This window comes from Columba livia, chromosome 1 (genome assembly GCF_036013475.1).
Source record: "Columba livia isolate bColLiv1 breed racing homer chromosome 1, bColLiv1.pat.W.v2, whole genome shotgun sequence".
NCBI lineage: Eukaryota > Metazoa > Chordata > Aves > Columbiformes > Columbidae > Columba > Columba livia.
In genome coordinates, this window is record NC_088602.1 from 187,456,584 (window position 1) to 187,478,344 (window position 21,761).

Consider the following 21,761-nt stretch of genomic DNA (forward strand, 5'->3'; position numbering starts at 1 on the left):
TGAGCTGATTGCACTTGCCTGACACCACGCATGCACTCAAATAGGTGCCTGCCAACTCTGGGGTAGAGATGGCTCTTGAGAGCACGTCAGAGCAATTAATTGGCCATTAAAAAACTCTTGGTCTGCTCCCAGGATGACCCTAGAAAAATGATCCGTCTGCTTTGACGACTGCAGTCATCTTTCAGCCATCGCATGTATGGATTCTTCAGTGGCAGGTGTGCTTGCCTCAGAGCAGATGAAGTTGTGGACTCTGCTCACTGGGTTATGGTGTAAGAAAACAGATTAAGTAGAGCAATTAAAACATTAGAAATCTGGAGAGAAGTGCATACAGAATGATGGCTGGCAGGAACATTAGATGGACAACTTGAAATTACCAAAAATTAGATGAAAACTTTCAAGCCAGAAAATAAAGCAAAAGGAAAAATTAGAAATGAAAGGTAGGAAAGAAGGAAGAAAAGAAACTAGAAGACAGGAGAGTGAAGGTTTGGGTCCTATTCTGGGTTAATGAAATTACTATTCCAGAAGATTTTTTTTTCTTTATTTCCAAGAGATCTATTTTTGTTTGTACTTTATGCTCCACATACATTCTATAGATTTAATTCCCTTTCTTCTGGAAAGAGAGATGAAATATTTATTTCCTGTTTTGGATAGGTGTGATGACTTCATTTTGATCTTCAGCCCAGAAGTAAGTTTTACAAATGAAGAAATAAAAATGGCCAGATACACACTCTGTGGTCCTTTGCACATTGACCTCAAAACTTAATGGGTTCAGGTATTTATGAAATACCATGTTCCCCTGAGAACTTCATGTTGCTACACTTCCCTGAGGAAAGTCAAGATATGTGAAACTTGGAATTTACAGTAGGCTAGACCTTTATTAGCTTTTTCTTTCTAACCTTAGATGTAAGATGCCGAGGAGATTCATGTTGCCTTGGCTCTGTTCCTCTATTTTGCCTCAGAGTACAAGAGAGGGGAGAGTTAATGCTGATGCATTTATTCTAACCATTCAAGGACCAAATATCTTTCCCCTTTTGGATGAAGATTAGAACTTTTTCTAATGTAGACTTTGATACAGTTGTCTGTTTCCTCTTGAATTCAGTTACCTGTGATACATGCCTCATGAGAACTTTTAAAAGGGACTGTCTGCACAGATTGTAGTCAGCACACCAACAAGAGGGCTACCTACTCCTTCTCCAAAGAGAGCACTTACTCCCTGCTCACTTCCATGTGTCATTCTCTCAGAGTGGGAAAAAAAAAAAATAGTTTGATATCTCATTTTCTTCTCTTATTTTGCTTTAGTGTACCATGGTTTGGAAAATAGGTAGCGCTCCTAATCATAAATGATATATAACTTCAAATGATCAATGCTTGCAGCTTGGAAAATTTGTGTTTCTTGTAAGTGAAACAGTGTATAATTTATATATTGCTTTTTACAGTAAAGCTATTTCCTTTTCATGGAGAGACTTATTTTGATGAAAGTTCCTTGAAGTTAATGATATGGAGTACCAGAAAATATTGCATGACATATTGAATGTTGAATTGCAGATAGCTATGTGGATATATGAAGTATATCTTTTGTTAGTGGTAGATATTTATGGACTGAAGAAATAATTTCCCAGTTTCTTCTCCCAACTATCATCTGTTCTGTGCATGGCCTTGAACAAAGATCACCTGGAAACTCAGGATTCGTGTCTTTTTCAGATGAGTGTCAGGATGCTTGGTTTCTTCCCAGATTCATTTTAGGAGCAGAATGTAAGGTACTGCCCCAGGATTAGCTTTGAAGTCCCAAATGGGGGTCACTACAAATACATGTGCATAAGGATTTTTACTTACTAGAATTCTCTCACAAGCGGAATAAGTGGTTGAATAATTTACTCAGAATAACCAGTGTCTGTTACTAAATTCTCAATTTTCTTTTACTAATAAATGTATTTTATTGTTTGGAAATAATTGTTAAACTCTTTGTTGGGCTGAGCAGATAATTTAAAGCATAAGGGGGTACTTAGCATTAAAGGAGAATAGGGAAATTTCTGGAAATTGTGTTCCAAGCTATTTGAATTGAGGGCATTTTAGATAATGTTATGAAATTTTTGTATTCTTGGGTCACACCTGATCTTAATGGTCTCAGCAAAATCAATGACAAAGCTTGCTGTTCCACTGAGAGGCCCAGGTGCATAAAGGAGACAAGAAGTAGCTTTGTAATTAGAATTGTTACATGGTAGTCTGACTTTAAAATAATTCACTGCTTGCCAAGGAAACTAGCAATTAACTCTGAACTCCATAAAATTTCCAACCTTAAATATAAAAAAGAAGTCTGTTCAATTTGTAATTATCTTTCTGGGCTGTAAAAATAGGCTCCAGATAAAGAAAACAATATAATTCCTTTCATTAAAAACCATGAAAATTGTTAGATGGAAAGGGCTTTACTATGAAAGCGTTGGTCAACTTCAAACCGCAGTGTGATTCTGTTAGGAAAAATATATATGTATGTATGTATATATATATATATATATGTATATATATATTTCATTATTGGAAATTCCTTCAGCATGTACACAGCGGAGTCACAGGAAGGGTTTTGCAGGTGCAGAAGCTGCTGAGGAAGGTTTGGAATCCAGCAGAGGGAGGGTTTTGTGGAGAGAAGACACAATGTGGGTTAGCCCTACGTGAGCTGAGAGGGGTGGAAGACTAAAGATTAGATGGCAATAAGCTCAGAAATATAAGCCAAAGTGTTTTGGACAAACTGTGCATCCCTTGATGCCTCTGGAGTAAGAGACTGTTCAAGTAAGACATTTCTCTGTGCTGTAACATCCCTTCACCAGAAGGTCAGCCGAACAGGACCAATCCAGATTCCTCAGAAAGGTCTGGTGTTCTCCTCAGGAGGCGCTTTGTAACAGCCGGTGTGTTGCTGCTTTTCAGGGAAGCATTTTGAAAAGAATTCGTGTCATTTAGGTGCACAATTTCCAGTAGGAGCATTTGAATTTGGAAGACTGGAATCTCCCAAACTCTTCTTTAAAATTAAGTCCTGATAAGGATATATAAACATAGCTGCAATAAATTTTATATCCGGGAGACCCTGTCCTTGCCTTGCAAAATTACAGTGATGTCTTATGGAGCAAAACTGATTTCAGTGAAATTTTTTAAACAAAATTTATAAGAATGGGTCCAAGGGGAATAGAAGGACCCTCCTTATGTTCACAAGAGTCTAGTTATGAGAAAAATGCCTGTCATTTTTGAAAAGATCAGCAAAGCCAAACTGCATTGAGGAAGATGTTCTGTCTTTGTTTTATTTTATGTATGAGAGATGCACGCCTGTGACTTGCAGAGTAATTTTTTGACTTAAAAAAACCTCACTATTATGGCATAGCAGAGTAACATTTTGATTCTACATATTTCCAAACTCTTCTGATTTTGCAGCAAATTAGCCTAAGGTAATTGGTTAGTGTTAAGTGATTTTAAATGATCATTTTAAACAGCTACCTAAAATATTTTTTCCTTACTGTTTAATTAATTTGATTTTTTTTCTTTTTTTTTTCTTTTTTTTTTTCTTTTTTTTTTTTTTTTTTTTTACTGTTAACTGTATTTTAGGAGGCAAAAGTATGTGTTGCTTGAAAGTTTCATCACAATATTCATGCCAGTGCAAGCTTGGCTGCCTGTTTTCTCTGCAGACTTATGTAAATTTCTAGGGACCTTGTGTGAATGGAAGGAGTCTGAATTTGTGTCCATGGTAATCTGTTCAATGTGTAGAGGAAGTTACAATGGCGTTAGCCCATGAAAAGGGTCAGTTGTTTTCATGGAAAGCAGTCAAGACATGCCTTGAATTCAAATAGTCAAGTTAATCAGAGCTGGACATCATTTTTTAAGGGTTTCTCTTTGAAAGAGCTTAATGCTGGTCACCTGCTACAGTCAAAATACATCATTTGTCTGTAAAGGGGCATAAAATTTAACAGTTAGCTGAAGAATGAGTACATCCCTGAAATAAAGAAAAAAAATGCTGCAGTTATTTACAACCTTTACTCGGGCAACTGGAAGCGTGAAAATGCCGTAGTTGTCCTGGCTCATTACCTGCCTTCTGGCACTGGGAGCGGAGAGAATTCTTGTGGCGCTTCTTTAGGCTGGAAAATCAGCATCACCAGCCCTGTCTGGGCACAGTGCAAGTCCTGCCTGAGCAGGGGTGGCCAACACACCTGAGAGGCAAGACACAGAGGAGCTTGAGCAAATGTGGGGATCCAGAGTCTTGTATCAGCCTTCAGAGGCCATAAGAAGAATTTAGTTCCAGTCCCCCACCTCATCTTGCTTTTCCTCAGGCATAGATGGTTCTGCTGGTACAGCTGCTCTGGTAAGATGATGGTGGTTCGGACTATATTCCCCTTTATGTTTACCAGAAAAAATCCTACTTAGCAGCCTCATTTGGGTTTTTCTCCTGCAGTGAAATTAAATTAGAGTACAAGGAAGAGTAGCATTAGGCAACCTGTGTTTGTCTATTCAGCAGAGATTTAATTTGCAAGATTAAATAATACCTGTGTCAGCTTCATCTGTTTCAGCTAGTGAAAGTAAAAGATCCTGCTCCGTATCTTAATTAATTTGCTACGGGATATTTCCACAGTTTAATGGGAGACTTGTATTAGGGATGGCTTGCTTTTGATGATGAGGAGGATGACAAGGTTGAAAACAACAAATAATGTAAGAAATAAAACTTTGGTGTCTATAATTCATGTAAGTTTTTTTATAGTGTCTGTCTAGTGCTACTTTAACCAATGCTACTTCATACCAATGTTAGCTGAATGAATTTGCTGCATTGTTGAGTGAAGCTGCATTTAGAGAGCATTGTAACTACATTTCCTGGCTTTCCTTGAAAATGGCATTACCCAACAGCTTTCCAGTGGGAAGAGGCAAGTCTTTCAATGCAGAGCTCTGAATTAACACAGCAAGAACAGCTGGTACTTGGCCTTCATCCAGTTTAAAGAACTGTAAGTTCCCAGAATCATTTTCATAAGAGCTACTGTGCCCTGTGCGTGTTCACCAGTGGAAAAGCTTGACCATTAAAACTATAATGGGAAATGCAGTAACTGGTCAGGGCATCAAGAAAAAGACCACTGATCACGGTGTGAGCAATAACAGCATCTCATCAAGGCAGAGGAAGAATTGTTAGGTAAGCATAATAATGGCTGGCATTTTTACTGGACATTTAAATTGTCTTTCTCCATGAGAGCAGACATTAACAGCAAGGATTTTCTTACTAGTTACAATAAAAATAGAATAGACAGAAGTCTACTGTTTAGGAATACCTCTTGCCTTTATAGGAGGCATACGTGTCAATGCCCAGATGAGGCTATATTTCTGGTTCTCCAGGTCAAACACAATTCGATAAAGCAGAATGTCTAGAGGAAAAAGCAGTGTTAATAATAGCAGTAGTCACCTAAATAAGCCTTTGCAGAGGACTTAGGTTCTGAGGATGAACTGTACAGTGAGGAATCACAAAATTGTGCCATTTGAAAATACCACTGCTCACAAATTTCTGGAAGGTGTACTCTGTAGTGTTGGTTAGGCCAAAATCTGCTCTATCATATCTCTTAGAAGTGGAGTGAAAGGCAACACTGTCTAAAACCAGCATTTGCTCTTTGAACATGGTGGATATTGCAACACAAGAGTCACACAATCCCAAGTTGTGTAAGGAAGCTGAAACTGATGGGTCTGAGACTTTTCCGTTTATGAAACAGATAAATTCACAGTCATGTTTTGCTGTCCCTGATAGAATTTCAGACTGTTAAGGGAAACATTGCTAAAACACATCTGGGGACATATTCACTTGAATCTAAGGAAGAGTCAGTCATATCACTCGCTCCAGTCAGCTTCTCAAAGTTAGCTTGATTGCTTACCTGGGTGCAAGTCCAGTGTCTGTTACAGAACTGTAAGTGATGTTTATTTTAGCTGCGTTTCATCCAGGACAAGTACTACCACTGTTCCAAGTGCCATGTATCATTCATGTGTAGTGTGCAGGCAGCAGGAATGGCCATGTTGGGTCACACCTGAATTCAGTGTTATCTGACAGAGGCCAGTGCAGATGCTTCAGAAGAGGCATGAAATCACACAGTAGGTGGACTTGAGATACTTCACCGGTCTTTTCTCACACATCTCGTCTATCCTGGGTGCCTTTCTAAATGTATTGTGATAAGTCAAAATATTCTTGATATCTTTATAGCTATTTCAGTCTTCATTTAGCTGTTAGCCTCAGCAGTTTCCTGCAGTGATAATTGCCTAGATGTGAAAAAAAGTGTAGCCATTCATTGGTTTTCTTACGTTCAGCCTTCTCATTAATGCCCTCGGGTGTTCTTGTTCTAGGGAGAGGGAGAACAGAAGTTCCCAGTCTTCATCTTAGCAACATTCATTATTCTTTATATTTGTTTTCTTCCCAAAATAAGTGTTCTTAACATTTTCCATCTCCTTTATTTGGAACTTTGCCATGGTCATTTTCATCAGTGTTCCCTCTCTCCTCCAGTTGTTGTGCTTACTTGTTTTTGAGAAGGCAAGACCAGTACAGAATGCAGTTCTCCAGATGAAGCCCCACTGATAATTTGTGTTCCTTCTTCACCATTTTCCAAATTTCTGCTTGGACTCCAGCTGTACACTGAAAGAAGAACTTGATTTAGCTGTCCAGGGATGCCCTGGTCTCTTTCTTTCAGCTGATACAATTAACTGAATTCCCAACAAAGTAAAAGTAGTTTATTTTTTCTCAATGCCTTTTTTCAATTATTTTTGCTTCTACACCTGTCAAAGCTGAACATCATTTGGCATTGTTACACAATTACCTTGCTCTCATAGTCCTATCCAATCTAAATAACTAAAGCATCAGTGCATCACAACATTTCAGCATATCCTCTTGAATCTTTGAATTTAACCAACTCTTTCTGGAAAATGAGTAGGCATTTTGAGTACTTCTAAAAAGTGGCATTGCTATCAGAATGGGAAATATTTTTAGTTTTGGGATCTTTTAAAAAACTTATGATTTTTATTTGCTAAAGGTTGGTGTCAGTGTCCTAATTTGGCACCTTTGCTGTCCCTTGAATGTCAATTCAAATCAGATTGCAGTCATCACTCTTTAACAGTTTATCTGCTGTGCAGTAGGTGACCTGTCTGCTGTGCATGTTGAGTTTCTCAAGAAAGGTCTCCACTTGTTTGTGTTCAAGGGCTACTTTTCAGGTTTGTACCTGCATTGGTTCTTTAAGATTTGTCCTGTTGGACCATTTGACCATTTTACACTTAATAATTGAAATCTTACTGGTTTCTTACATTTTGCTGGTTGTTTCCACCTGCTACCCCTTAGGAATTCAATTTACTTTTCTTTGCTAGACTCTCTGGTACCATTGTATTTACATCTATATATATGTAATTAGGGCTCGGAGTTTGTTCTGGTATAGAGTCATCTATTTGTTCCTCTCCTCTCAGCAGTTTTATTTTCCCCAAGGTGTTCTCCAGAGTCTAAGAAGTTTAAACCCTCATTGCTTGCAGAAGGACGGGAGTTTAAGTACCCTGTTCATTTTGTCTGTTTGGGCCTGCACCCTTAACTGGATGCATTTATAGGAAAATAGGCAGTGAGAGAGCTTTTTTGAAACCTATATGTAAACTTCCAAGCTATCCACAATTCATAACTCTGCATTACTAGGTGTGATGTGTCCATCAGGCTTCCTCCCTAGCACGAAGGTAGAAGTGTCTAGATGGCTATAGCACAGAGCATCCTAATTACATGCCCAGGTATTCACACTCTGAATCCAGCTATTGAAGTTTTTCCCCATACCATAAAACATTTCTATAAATATCCATAAGAGAAGGGGAGACAGACAGACAGACCTACTTCATAGGCTGCTCATTAATGACGTTAGCCAGGAATTTAGTGCTCTACACCTAGACCAAGGGCAGGTGTCTATTTATCAAGGGCTTTGAGGATTTTCAGCCTGCAATGGGGGTTCAGTGTTAAAATCCCTTTCTAGAACTGATTCTTCATCACTTAAGAGCCTAAACTCCTTAGTTCTGTTGGAGTTGAGGTCTAAACCATCAACGAGTTAAGGCGGGTGAATTCCCAACATAGGAGTGACTTTGTCAGTCCTGGTGTAAGTTCACAGGTGACTTCAAGTACATTGAAACCTGCTTACAAGATTTAAGCATTCTCAAATCATTAACTTACAGTACATTTTTAGATAATGTTTTCCCCTGTTTCTAGTTGTCATTAATTGACAGAACAATTTATTACTTTATTAACTGGCAATAAAAATAATTTAATCTTGGTAGATGAGTCATTGCAATTAACAGAAAAAATGTAATAGTTAGGTACATTGTGTTTGATTTCTTCACGCTACAGTGTTTAGTCTGTAGTAAAAATTTGCCTCTGAATTATAATGACACTCTCAGGCTTCCTGATTTTAGTTTCAAAGATTTAATTTCTTACTGCTAGGAAGTCACAGTCAATTTGCAGTTGGTTATTGAGTGTTGACAGCCACAATATATGAACTTCCAGTTGTATTGAACTAATCTAAACCTAGCAGGATTGCTGCAGTGAGATTCTTAGTTCAAACTGTGTTATACACTCTGTGTAGGATTGCAAGTAACAAGAGGTCAGAACCTCCATTTTGTGGTTCAGTGCACAAATTAAGGCTTTTCATGAAGTGCCACCACCACCTGAGACCTGGGAAAAGGCTTTTTGCTGCCTTAGTGAAAGGTTGGATTATATGCGGAAATGGTTATTGCAGCAAGGTGAAATTTCGTGTTTACAATGATTGATTAAACCATGTATCTGTCATCTTATGGTGCTATTATTTCCACATTTTGAGTCAAATGTTGTTCAACTAGACTTATGTTTGCTGTCAGAAATCAACAGGAATTAGAACTGTAAGAATATGAGCTAACAAAACAATGTGTGTGTGGTTTGTTTGTTTTTTCTGAAATCACAAAGCTGTATTTTGTTTCCTATTATTGCTATGTAAAATGTCCATAAATTAGGCAGAATGATGAGCAGGAAAGGGATATATGCCTCTACAGTGGTTTTGTGTTCTGTCTGCATTCATGTGGGCCTTATATAGCTTTCCAGGCAGATATACCTCCCCCCTCCAAGACGAAGACCATATTGATTAAATACAAATGAGCAAGATATGCGACTATATAGATCATGCAAAATATCTGATCAAAACTTCTGAGTCTCCACTTCCAAATATTATTAGTATCTGAATTCAAAATCATCTGTGAAGTTCCAGTTTCATGGATGATGTGGGGGAAGACCAGGATGGTCCTCCTTCTGCCTCATGGACATACATAAAACATGAGACAGAATTTGACCTCAAAACTTTATCAGATGGTAGATGCAGTTTAGATAGCAAGGTACTGAAAAGAGTAAGAAATCAAGTCAAGAAAGGAAATGTGAAGAAGATACAATTTAAATTGGCATGGCCTTATTTTATTTTATATTTTCTATATTTATTTATTTTTAAATCTGATGGAGGAAAAAACCCAAAGTGTTTATATTGCTGACAATAAACAGTCACTTTTAGGAGCAGTCATTACACCTTTTTGTTTTCAGCGGTTTGCAAAGGCAAAAATATAATTCTATAGAATAATATACCACATTTGTGTGGGTTTGATGAAGCAGAGGACCAGACGCTGACCATTTGCTTTCCAAGAGTTGGACCAAGGCTTGGACTTGATGATCTCTGAGGTCTTTTCCAACGCAGTCGATTCTGTGATTTCCAAGAGTAAAACATGCAAGAGTCTGGTATGAGCACTGAGTGCCTGAGTTGTATGGAAATACAGCTGTGGTGTGGCAGTCTGCTTGCATGGTGCAGGAGCTGGCAAAGCAGGGAGGAAAGCCCAGCCCATCCACTGCCCTGTGGTGGTACTGTTCTTCCATCAGTTTTCTAAAACCCAGGATTAAATCTGGATTCCTTAAGGAACTTCAAGATATAAAATATCCCCTCCCATTTTTTTTGATAGTTTTATTTTTGTATGACTTCTTTTCTGAAAAAAAATCGTAGGAAACTAAAATGATGTTGTTTCATCTGTTCATACTGACTTATGTTCATGCTAACATAGCAGATTTTTGAAATCAACTTCAGAATTGCTGTAGCGAAATGATGAGTTATCCCACCAAAAGCAGAGGCCTCACTAATTAAACTTGAGTCTGTGTGTCCTTCGTAGCTGTAAGATCTGGATGAGGATTTTGGGAATTCCAGGTTCATCAGACAGCACCTGTCCCGAAACAAGCAGCCAGCTCCTTTCTCACCACCACCACCTCTGAGCAATGCTCAAAGATCTGCAAAAAACTCTGGTTGAGTGCACTAGAATTTTTTTTCTGAATCTTTGTGACATGTGCTTCTTCCAATAATTCCTGGTTTTAAGTTATGCCCTAAAGGTTAAATTCCATGTACATTCCAGATATGTCAGGATAAATCTGTTAGTATTAAACTGTCCTTAGAGTCAACAGTTATGGTTTGGCCTATTCAACAGTGAGTTTTCCAAAGACTTTTGCAATTTTAAACAGCAGGAGTCTGTCTGAGAAGTGAAACTTAGGTGGAAGACAGACACCCAAGATCAAAGTTACCCAAGTCCTGAAAATGCTGAAAAAGAGTTGCCTGACTTCACAGGTACCTCAGTTCTTAACTTGAAAGTCTCCTAAATGCTTAAAATTCCACTTTAGAGTTTTCTGATAATTTTTCAGCTGTGATAGTGTGGAGCAGCTTACAGACTATTTCATATCTGAAATATGCTTCTAATTTAAAAAAATAGTAATCTTTCAGGCACCCTTTCAAAATTAAACCTTGTCAGAACATGCGAAAACATGCACTTGTACTGTTAAGCTCCACGTAAGGTATTACTGGCACTAATTCTCCTTTTCACTGTGTCCTGGTGGCTTGAAAGGTCCATGGAGATTGGGAGATGGGCTCAGTCCTTTCCTCTGCCTGGGGAGATGTGAATCTGTGTGGCAGTTGCTCCTCAGGAGCACCCAAAAGGCAGCTGCAGCCTGTCTGCAGGAGCAGGAGCGATCGTGCTCCCCTGTGCTCCTGGTGAAGGGAGCCCGAGGGGAGTGGGAGAGGACACCAGGGACCACATGAATCTCTAGTGCCACAGGCAGAGAAGCTGGAGGGACGGAGGGAGCACCTTGGTTCCTCACCTCAGTGTATTTTGAAATATAGTATCATGAATGCATTTAAAAGTAATGGCAATTATTCTGATTATTTTATCTGTGATCTCCCTTACGCAACTATACAAATAATTCTGCTGTATTCTAGTAAAAATATTTTTTTAAAAAAATAGGCAAACCCATACATTAAGTGTCTTTGTTTTGCCTTTGGCTTGTGTTTTTGGCATGCCAGTGTTTGTCACATTTTTCTCTGTTGTCTCTAGCAATCATGAGACACTTAGTTTTCTTTTCCAAATTACATGTTTATGTAAACAGTTGCAATAAGGAAAAGAAAAAAGGTGGGATTTGTAACATTATACCATAATAAGGAATTGTGATATGTATGTACATATGTTTATATACCCTTTTACGACAAATCCTTGTAGATATACATATACCTGGACACACTTATGCATTTATATAATATAATTATTAAGATTTGTCAAAAAATGTTAGGTTGTTTACAGGTTTTTTCATTGTATTGCTTGCATTATGTTCATATTTTTTTTACCAAATAGAGACATTTTATAGATAAGCAGTTGACATCTGGTGTTCATGATGAGTTTTGGAATTTTTCAGTCTTGATGTTGTGAGTGTTGAGCTTCCTTAAGAGAGAAGAATGCTCTTGGTATTTTTTATAAAAGATACGTGGCATAATCCCTAGATTTATATGAATACTGATAGAAAACTATTGAAATAGTTTGCAAAAGAGAAAGTTTCTAACAGCTTGATTTCATTCACCCACTGTGCTAAAAAGCATTTATTTCAGTAAATGTTCCTTTGAGGTGAATTGCATAAGGTCTGTTCTCAAGAGTTTTAGATAGATGTTATCAAAGCTGTAGAGTTTTACTGATCTATATATGTTAATATTAAGAGGTAGAAAGGCATTGGAGAAACACAGTAAAGATTTTAAAAAACCTTTCTGAAAGCCAGTTTAATATGAACTCTGAGATTTCGGGTACAGGAGTTAAATTTGTTTTATTCCTAATCCCACTTCTGAAATGTCGTATCACAATATCTATGGTTTGTTGGAAAGGGGATTGTAAATGTTTTAAGTACTAAATATAAGAGGAAAAGCACATGTTCTTCATTCCTAATTGTATTTATTACAGTTCTTGACACACAATTTGCTAGAAATCAGAATCATAAAAGTTCCTTTGCGAAGTACCCAGAACATTGAAGAGGATCGTGCAATTAAAGTTACCGTTAATATTCATGTTTAGACAAAGTCCGGTTCTGTTCAACTCTTATCTCTTTCCTACTTCTCTGGTGTTGCTAACAGAGAAGGAAATTCATTTTGAAACGCAATACCTATAATTTCACTGACCTGATTGAATTTTTGTTTGTTTATAGAATCATACAATCATTTCAGTTGGAGGAGACCCTCAGAATCATTGAGTCCAAGCACATCCTAACCTAAATCTAGCACTAAACCATGTCCCTAATAACCTCATCTAAATGCCTTTTAAACACCTTCAGGGATGGTGACTCCACCACTTCCCTGGGCAGCCTGTTCCAACACCTGACAACCCTTTCCAGGAATAATTTTTTCCTGATATCCAAACTAAACCTCCCCTGGTGCAACTTGAGGCCATTTCATCTTGTACAATCACTTGCTACCTGGGAGAAGAGACCAACACCCTCCATGCTACAACCTCCTTCCAGGTAGTTGTAGAGAGCGATAAGGTCTCCCCCTATATCTGATCTGGATTTATTTTTTATTTATATGATTCCATGAATTTACATGTGTTGCGTTAAAAGACTGAGTATGGGGAAAGGAATCTGGGTAGCAGCAGAGTTGTATAAAAGTGTATCCTAGGAATCACTCCTAGGTACCTGCTTTTTTGGATATCAGTTCCAATTTCTATCTTGAACACCAGTTTGCCTCATTTTGTACATGGGACAATGGTGTAAAATCCTTGAGGAGATTAGTCCTCTTAGGTTCCTTCTGATTTTGGCTTTGGAAACCTAAAATCCATTGAACATATTCAGCAGCAAACCAGTCATTCAGCTTTTCTGGGTTACCTAGCTCTGTAGATTCTTAAGTTTTTGAGATATCTTTGTGTTTAGCCCAAGAGCTTCACAGGGAGTGAATTTCACTCACCTGTGCATGTTCAGAAATAGCCATTCTGGAAAGACAAGCACAACTTGCCCACCTCAAACCTACACTGTCAGCTTGGTTTCAGTGAGCAGACACTTGAATGCTACCAGAGAAGCCTTAAAACTTACTATAGCAGATGCTTTAACGAACTGCTAATGGCCGCGTAGGAAGCTGAAGTCTATCAGAGTGTTTTGCTCTATCTCTGGATGATGTCTAGGTGCACAAGATCACCAATGGAAGGAGACGTAACATTTCCTACTACTTTTCCTGCAGTCACAGTGAAGGTGGAAGCGGGTTACTTGAGCAGATTGGATCACACCTCGTGGTATCCTGCAATCCCTCCAACTTTGCACTGGATGCTTAGGAATTTCAGGGGCCCTGTAAGCCCCAGACATGTAAAATTCCAAATGGGTAGAACATAAATTGGTCAACCTGGAGTCCTTATTACTTTTGCATATGCAAATGCACTGCAAAATTATGATTAAATGTGCTTTATAAACCTTAGCTGATACCATAGCTTATCCTTTTAATTCATGGCACTATTCACTGTAAAGTTGTGACAGGTTAAGTAAGCAGAGTGCCTATTAATACTCTCATGCTTAGTGATAACTGCTTTTAAATGAAACTAATCCATCTTTTTCATATTTTTATTTTAGATCTAAACACAGTTTGTGTTAGTAAATACACATGACAATTGTCAAATTGTAAGAGGAGTTTTGTTTCGGCTTTATATTTAGTGCAGGGAAAGTCTCACTTTCTCAGTCTGTATCAGAATGAGCAGCCTACACTCAACATAACGAAGGGAGCTGACTCTCTTTATAGATAGCCGAACATGCACTGATGCCTAAAATAAGTCTACACAGAAGGAACTGTGGGTAAAAAAAGATGTTAAAATTTCTCTAAGGCTGTGAGAATTCTCAGACCCATATTGACAAAAGATTTAGACACCTGGGCTTTCAGGGAGAAGTAATAGATAGAATTGTAGAGGTGGGCTATTAAAGCATTTTGGTGAGTTTAAAGGATTTTGCAAATGCCATTACAAAACTAAATAAATCCATAAGAGAAAGACCTTGCTGAGACAAATGTAGATCATTCTCTCAAAGGGATTTTTAGATAGTTCCTTTCAGTTAAAACTTCAAGACAGCATGAGAGTTGTGCTCTGAATCTTTTCATTTCCTCTGTCAGTATAAATCAAGAATTATTTCAGTTGAGGCAATGAAGCTACACCATCATAAGATGGATGAAAGGTATAGAAGTGGGTCCTGTGACCTTCCTGTCAATGGAAGGAGCTAAAATAAGGAAATTGTAATTGTTGAAGAAGCACTCCATTTATCATCAGAACTGATTTTGCAGTTTTAGCTGTGTTCAAGCTTCTGTGTTTACTTTCAGAAGTAGAACCTGCATCATAGCAGTCTTTCTTAGCTCTTTAGTTGTATTCTTTTCATATTTAAAAAGCACTGAGCATTTATTTTGCTCTTCACATGTAGCTTCTTTTTAATTTATTATTATGCTGGTTCTGCAGCTTGTCTTCCTGTTTTTGATTTTTTTGCAGTAACTTTGGTGTCCCACTTCTTAACCACCAGCTATGTACAGATTTTCTTTCAGCTGCCCTGTATAACCACTGTTCTTATCATAACGTTTCACTTTGTTATACAAGTTCTAATTCTTCTCCAATGAAGATATTTGTGTTTTAATCAAAAATCAAAATGTGTTGAAGTGTATAGAAGTGCTGATGAAGAGTAGATAGTAGATCAAGCAGGACATAAAGATTGAGCTACCTCACTCAATTTGAATGGGCAGCATCCAAGACATTCACGTTTGGACGTGAACTGATGCATGTCAGTAATCTTCGGTGGCCTACGTTAGTTTGTGTTGGAAAATCTGAACATGGGTAACTAGTCCTTTGTCCTTTTAAACAGTTTGCTGAGTGTCTGTGCAAGCACAATATGTTTTTGATTAAAAAATTTTAAACTGCTTTGCTAGTTAAAGCCACTGGTCTGATAACTTCTTTCTGACAATAACCTATAACAAATGTCTTGTCAAGTGTATAAAAGTAGTGCAAATATGCAATGATAATTTCCCAGTATAATCTTCCAGTTTCATCAGTGGACTTAGTGAGCCAAAAGTGGTGTCACTGTGTTGAAGAGCTGTTTTGGGATTTTGCCTTCACAGACTTTTCAAGTTTTTTCCAAACTTTTGTAAACTTCTGGTATTCACAACTTCCAGTTTCTGCAGTGTCAGTAATACAAGCGTACATAGCGGGCATCTCATGAGACACAATTTGTTTAAAACGAGAAATTTTGTACTTCTTGGAGAGAAAATTATCACAAAATTTCAGTGATTGCTCACATCCTTGCTGGCATCCCAAGAGTTCTGCCCTTGCTTAGCCTAAGAATGACAGCTTAAATTATGCCCATGTAAACTGAAATTCCTATTGGTTCTAACATCAATACAGCCTTTATCTCCATGCCTGTAATGCATTGCCATTATCCGCTTACACTAGATGAATACTATGACTTAGAGTCTGCCCTTTTTGCTCCCAAATTAGATTTTGAGGCAGGAGGAAGATGTTGAGCGAGACAGGAGGAAAGTGTCTTTCCAGGACCCAAACCTTGCTGACAATCTCAATGCATTGTTAAGAGCACCTACCGCCACTATATACACAGAACAGAACATTTGTAGAAAATCTCACAAATGTAGACACAACCTGTTACTTAAATGTGTCCCAGTTCCCATAAATAAGTTATTCTCATGTCAGAATCGTGCAAACGCCGGCTCTGCTGGAGCTGCAGCTCACAAGTCCAGCCTGAGCAGAGGTGAAACCAAAGAGAGGTTGTCCTTTTGTCCTCTTGAGTCTAGCAGCTGATATCTCTTGACACCAAGGCAAAAAGGACAGGCACGAAGGGCTGGTAAAATTACAGCAGCCTGGTATAAATTACAGTGCAAGATTATGCCTGAGCTTGTATCCTGCATAGCAAAGCAGCATGTTGAGTGCAGCATTCCTCAAATGTACTTTGTGACTTGGGCACTGTCCTCAGAATACCCTTTTTGTTGAGGCTTAGGAGAGGCATCTCTGGTGAGTGCTTTGGGGCTTATTGCCTCAGCATCTCTGGGTTTTTTCGAGGAAAAATCCTCTCAGAGCTTTAAGGTCCTATTTCCAGTTCTCTGACTCATTATCCTGACACAGAGTGCCAAATTGAGAGGGTCTCTCTCACAGGCATTTCTTTCTGTTAATCTTTAGAGCTATTCATTTTTTACCTCTACATATGAATAAATACACATGGAGGAACTGAATGTTTAATTCACAGTGGTAAATCAAAAGCAACTCAACTGAGGCCAGTAAGCACAAAAGGAATATCAGACTCGTGTCAGGAGGAAGAAAACCTGGTTATTTATACTTTCTAAATGGAAAAAATATCTAGAAGACCTTCTCACTCCCAGCACTGTGCTTTAACCAGCAACCCATGTTCTCTGTTTGCCCCTATGATTGAACATGGGACCAGGTCAGCCACAAATCAGTCGGCTCTTCTTCCCCTCGTGAGCAGGGGAGCATTTGCCACCATTATTCCTGCCTTGATGGGCCTCGGGCGCTGGGATGTGCACTGTTTTGGACAGAATATAAAAAGAAACAAGTCTTACAGCCTCAAACAGGAAACTTTGGTTTTGAAGGAGGGTAGAAAAAGGGAACAAGAAGCATTTAATGATACCTTGCATGTCTCCTTGACAGGCTTAGAAAGATAACCATAAAACTGCTTAAAACATGATCCCGCAACTGAGCTGCCTTGTTCTATGAATAAATCAACAATCTGTCGAAACATGTTCAACAGCTTCCTGGAAGCAGAAGAGAACATTAAGGATTTTTTGCTTCATAAAGCAGCATCTCAACCAGCAAAATTCAAACTATTTTGGGCACTGGCTGGGGACGTCAGTCAGTGTCACAGGAGTCATGCTGACTGTCAAGCTGATCAAGCGCAAATATCAATATCACAGACTTACGTATAAAACCACAAATTCAACATCAGTTTTGCCTTCCTTTTTGTGAAAATATTCTCCTTATTACTATATTAATTTAAATTAAATGCAAGGAATTTAAATACACTATGTAAACAAAAGCGCCTGCTGTCACATACTGTAGGCAAAAGGGATGTCAGTTTGTTAATTCAAAATAAATAAAAATTAAAATAGTTTCCCTCCAGCAGGTCTCTGTACAGTTAGCTGGTCGACACTGGCAGTTTGCACAGCAATGTTTTAGAGAACACATTGTTCTGTTTTGCCAGGGCAGTTTGCACAGGTAGCTGGAGGAAAGAATTTCTGCATTCACTGGTCCTCGTACACGCACGCACGCTCTGACACCTATGCTAGCTGTGATTCTTCACTCGCTTCCTTTCCTGAATGAAATTTGCTTTCCTTCCCCAATTTTGCTGCATATTTATAGTAGAAAGAGGCAAGACCACTGACAATCCCTGTAGATGTGAGAAGGCGCTGGCTGTGAGTGTGCTGTGAAGGGGCCGTGGGAGCACAATAGGTGAATAGCAGAGGAAAGGAGGTGTATGAACTCCTAAGGTCTCCTGGCATTTATAAAGACTTTCCATAAGATTTACTGGGTCTATAAGTGTGTAATGCACCAAAAAAGTGAACCTTGCCTCTTTTTTTCTTGTTCATTGAAGCTATCACTACTTGTCCATCAGACCTCCATGTGGAATTTAAAAAGTGGTGGGACACTCTCACGCCCAAACCCTGCTTATTTAGCATATGAATGCTCAACTGATTGTTTGAAGTAACAATTAGGAGGACAATAGATAAAGGAGGAAACTGGAGACGGCAACTAACACCTGTGAATCAGAACTTAAACAGCTTTCTTTTACATAATTAATTAAAGAAGCAAGCACAATGCACATTGACTTGAAAATGCAGTCCAATGACAATGCTGGTGCATGTAAATCCCTTTTCAGTGCAATTACTTACATGTAAGGTTTGATCTTTTTGTAAAAATCTTAGTCACAAGTGAATGTTGCGAAGTGTTGCAAGGGTTGTTTTTGTTTGAGGGGGAGGGAGAAAGGGAAGAGAAAAGCATTTAAGGGCAATCACAATTTCATGGAGGAAACAGAAGTCCTGATGGAGTTATTAAAATGTATGGACTTAAGATACATGGCAGAAAGTCATTCTAATACACAGAACATTTCTAACCTTGCAAATAGCAATTATGATTTAACATCCTGTAATCAGCACTACTTAGTTCTCTACATTAAAGAAATGAATGCTGTGAAACTGTTCCACTAAATTGTATTTATTGCAGAATATGAGCAGAATTCTATGGTGCTTTCTCAAGAAAGCAACCCATATGTGTGTTCAATGTGCTCATATGCAATTAGTTCTTAAATAGATTATATTGTGTTTCTCTAGAGCAGTATTTAATGAAGCTAGTTAACATTATGACTCTCAAAATGAGAGTCTCAGAAACCCTGTATCTGCAATTTACATATATGAATAAGTATTAGGGGGCATGGTCTTCTATTTGCACACATCAGTAGTGTTGCTAGAGTTGTACTGGCATAAAAAGGATAGTGGTGAAGGTTATGCAGTAGTCAGAATAAATTAATGAGTATTTATACAGGTAGATATGTGTCTGTAAAGACATATGATGTCATTAAAACATATCTAATATCTAGCCTTCTCTCTCCATAAAGTTTATGGATATACAAGTAACTTCACATGCTTCAGCTGTAATGTTGCCTATGATAGTACCCAGTGCTCACTGTCTTTAAGTGGTATCAGTAGTATGAAGTTGGAGAAAATCTTTAAAGTCCTGACCACACTGAAGCAAAAGTTTAACTCACATTGACTTTCAAATAATCTAGATTGGGTCTTTCTAAAAGGACAGCACAGAAGATGGTTTCTTCAAGGGGGAGTTGTATTAATTTTAAAAAGGAAAGCATGGGTGTGATAAAAAATTGAAGGGAAGAAAGAAAGGGAAATTATGGAACATAAAAAACTGGGTGGGACATAGAGAAAATAGACATAATCTGAACATAAAGAAAGAAAACTGAGTGGAATAAAGTTTGGGGAGAATAAACCATAAATCCTACCAGTGTAGGTATATCTTAAGTTAAAACTTGAATAACGAATTACATTCAGATAAACTGAAAAGCACTTCTGTTTGCTTTGTTTGTCCTTTTGTGCTACAGTGTTGATGGTATTTATATTCTGTTTAACCAGTACTTACCATTCAAGGTCCACGATAAGGACACAGTAAATAATTAATCAGTAATCAAAACAGTGATTATCTTGTTGGAGGGGAGTGTGCCATCTACACTTCATATTCCTTTAGACCTCTGGGTTTTTTATTGTAAATTCATTCTTATTTTGCAGATTTGGTGTATGGATACTATAGACAACAGCGGAAACTGATTGAAGAGATCGATTGGTCATACACCGGTAAGCAAAACTGTCTACTGAAGAACTTACTTCACTTTGTTATTTTCATGTTTGTTATAATTTTAAGAACCTATTATGTCTGTATACCACTTTTCATATGCTTACACAATTACTGAAGTAAGAAATTCAGAAATGAAGTCTGAAAAACTTCAAGAACATTACAACAGGAGAGACTGTTTCATTTCCTACATCTGTTACTTTCGGAAAGAAAAAGTTCTCATCCTTAAAACCTTAACACTAAGATCTGACTAACCTGATGATGGCTGGGCCAATAAATTGTTAGGTATTCTTTTATCATCTGAATATTACTGTTCTGGCAAGTTTAGAAAGCAGACAGAAAGGCTGAAACAAGGCAGAGCATGTTATGTGGGTAAGAACATATCCATTCACTGTGCCTGAACTTCTGCACTTTGCTTCTGAGCACCTGAGCATCCGCTCCATCTCTCACCCTGACTCTCCTGAAAAATCAGTCTTTTGAGCATCCTCATTTGCGTAAGTAAAAAAGGTATACCCTTAAATTCTGCACAACCTTTGCCTCATCACAGAAGGACTATGGAAAATTCACAGTTTGCCTCCTAGGTTTTTCTGTAAAAGTCAGAAGAATTATTACTTTCAGTAATATTGAAAAGGCAATTTTGTCCTAAATTGTAGTTATATTTTATCCAGAATGTAAGAAGTGACTTCCTGAAGATGTGCATAGTGTCTTACATTTCAAAAAACACTAGTTTACAAAAAGAAATAAGGACTGTCAAATTTCAGTGTTTCATGTATTTAATTCAAAGTATATTCCTGTAGTTAAAGAAAGTTATACCATTCTTTTTCTTTCTCTCACTCGCTTTCTCATTTTTGAGACAGTTTTTATCTTTCAGGGTAAAACATATCTAGCAAGTTTTGAGTCTAGAGAGATTTGAAACAGGCTAGTCATAAACCCCTCAAAATGAGATTTATAATGAAAACTCTGCAAAATCCAAGCATAAGATCAATCAATACAATATTTCATGTTCAAAATCCATCCATTTTTCAATATTGCAGTTAGGGGAATGCAGGGATAAGCCTCCAGGATTACAGGTGACCAAAAGGCAATTTATGAGTTTATTTTAAAGAATAGCGAATGGGTTTTGCATCAGATATTGGAGTATTTCTCTACCCTGCACAGAGCACCCACCCGCTGTACAGCTGCTGCAGCAGCCACAGGTCTCATTTGCTGGATGTTTTGGATGGCAAAACAGCACACTCTTCGATCTGGGGGATCCAGACCTGTTGGTTCTCTCTCTTAACATGTGAAATACCTTCATGTGGTCAGCTCATATGCTCTGTCCTAGTTAGCAAAGCCTTTCTCCCTGCCCAGACCTATGTAGTCAGGTGCATAAGGTAGCCAGATTTTAGAGGAGGACTGCTCAGTAGCATGTGCCTTGCCTGGCAGCACCCTGGTGCAATAGCCTCCTGCTCCTGCATCCTCCTGCTCCTGCATTCTCCTGTTCCTGCTGCCTCGCCAGCTCCTCTGCCACGCGTGCTCTGTCTCCCCCGGCACTCATGACACAGCTGTCTCCACACGTGGTCAGACATGGATTTTTTAAATCTTTTTGGGGGTGCTGCATGTAAATCAGGTTCTCAGTGTCTCAGGATGGCAGCTGTATCAGAGCTGTGTTGTGTGTAGTGCTTGCCTGAAATACAATGGAGTTCGTTCAGAGCATGACAGGAATATACAAGTTTAGCTTTTGTTTAAAACAACAGTCTTCTGAATGTGAACAAAAATTACAAATTTTAACATTGTGTGTTGGAGGCACAGCAGTCTAGAGGCTGAGACAGACAGATTTATATCTCATTCATTTATTATAATGTATTTGTTTATTCTAATCTCATAATTTTATTCCTGGGGCAAACAATATCATGTTCCATATGTCTAACTGCTATACCTAGCTCAGACTTACGGTTTTGAGGCACAGACTAACATGCACATTTCTGAATGATGACCTGTGCTTTGTCAGTTCATCCTTTCCTCACAGTTATCTTTTTCTGTCTTGCAACCTTCTCACTGAAAGACCTGAAAAATTAGCCTCC

At 38.2% G+C, this 21,761-nt stretch overlaps 1 protein-coding gene across 5 annotated transcripts in view; it reads left to right on the forward strand.

Annotated features, from left to right (window-relative positions):
• Nucleotides 1-21,761, forward strand: part of PTPRZ1 (protein tyrosine phosphatase receptor type Z1) — a 142,486-nt gene that overhangs the window by 22,191 nt on the left and 98,534 nt on the right. For all 5 annotated transcript variants that reach the window (XM_021294919.2, XM_021294917.2, XM_021294918.2 and 2 more), the window contains exon 2: nucleotides 19,635-19,700. In XM_021294919.2, the coding sequence (XP_021150594.2) occupies nucleotides 19,635-19,700 (66 nt within the window). The remainder of the gene's footprint in view (nucleotides 1-19,634; nucleotides 19,701-21,761) is intronic.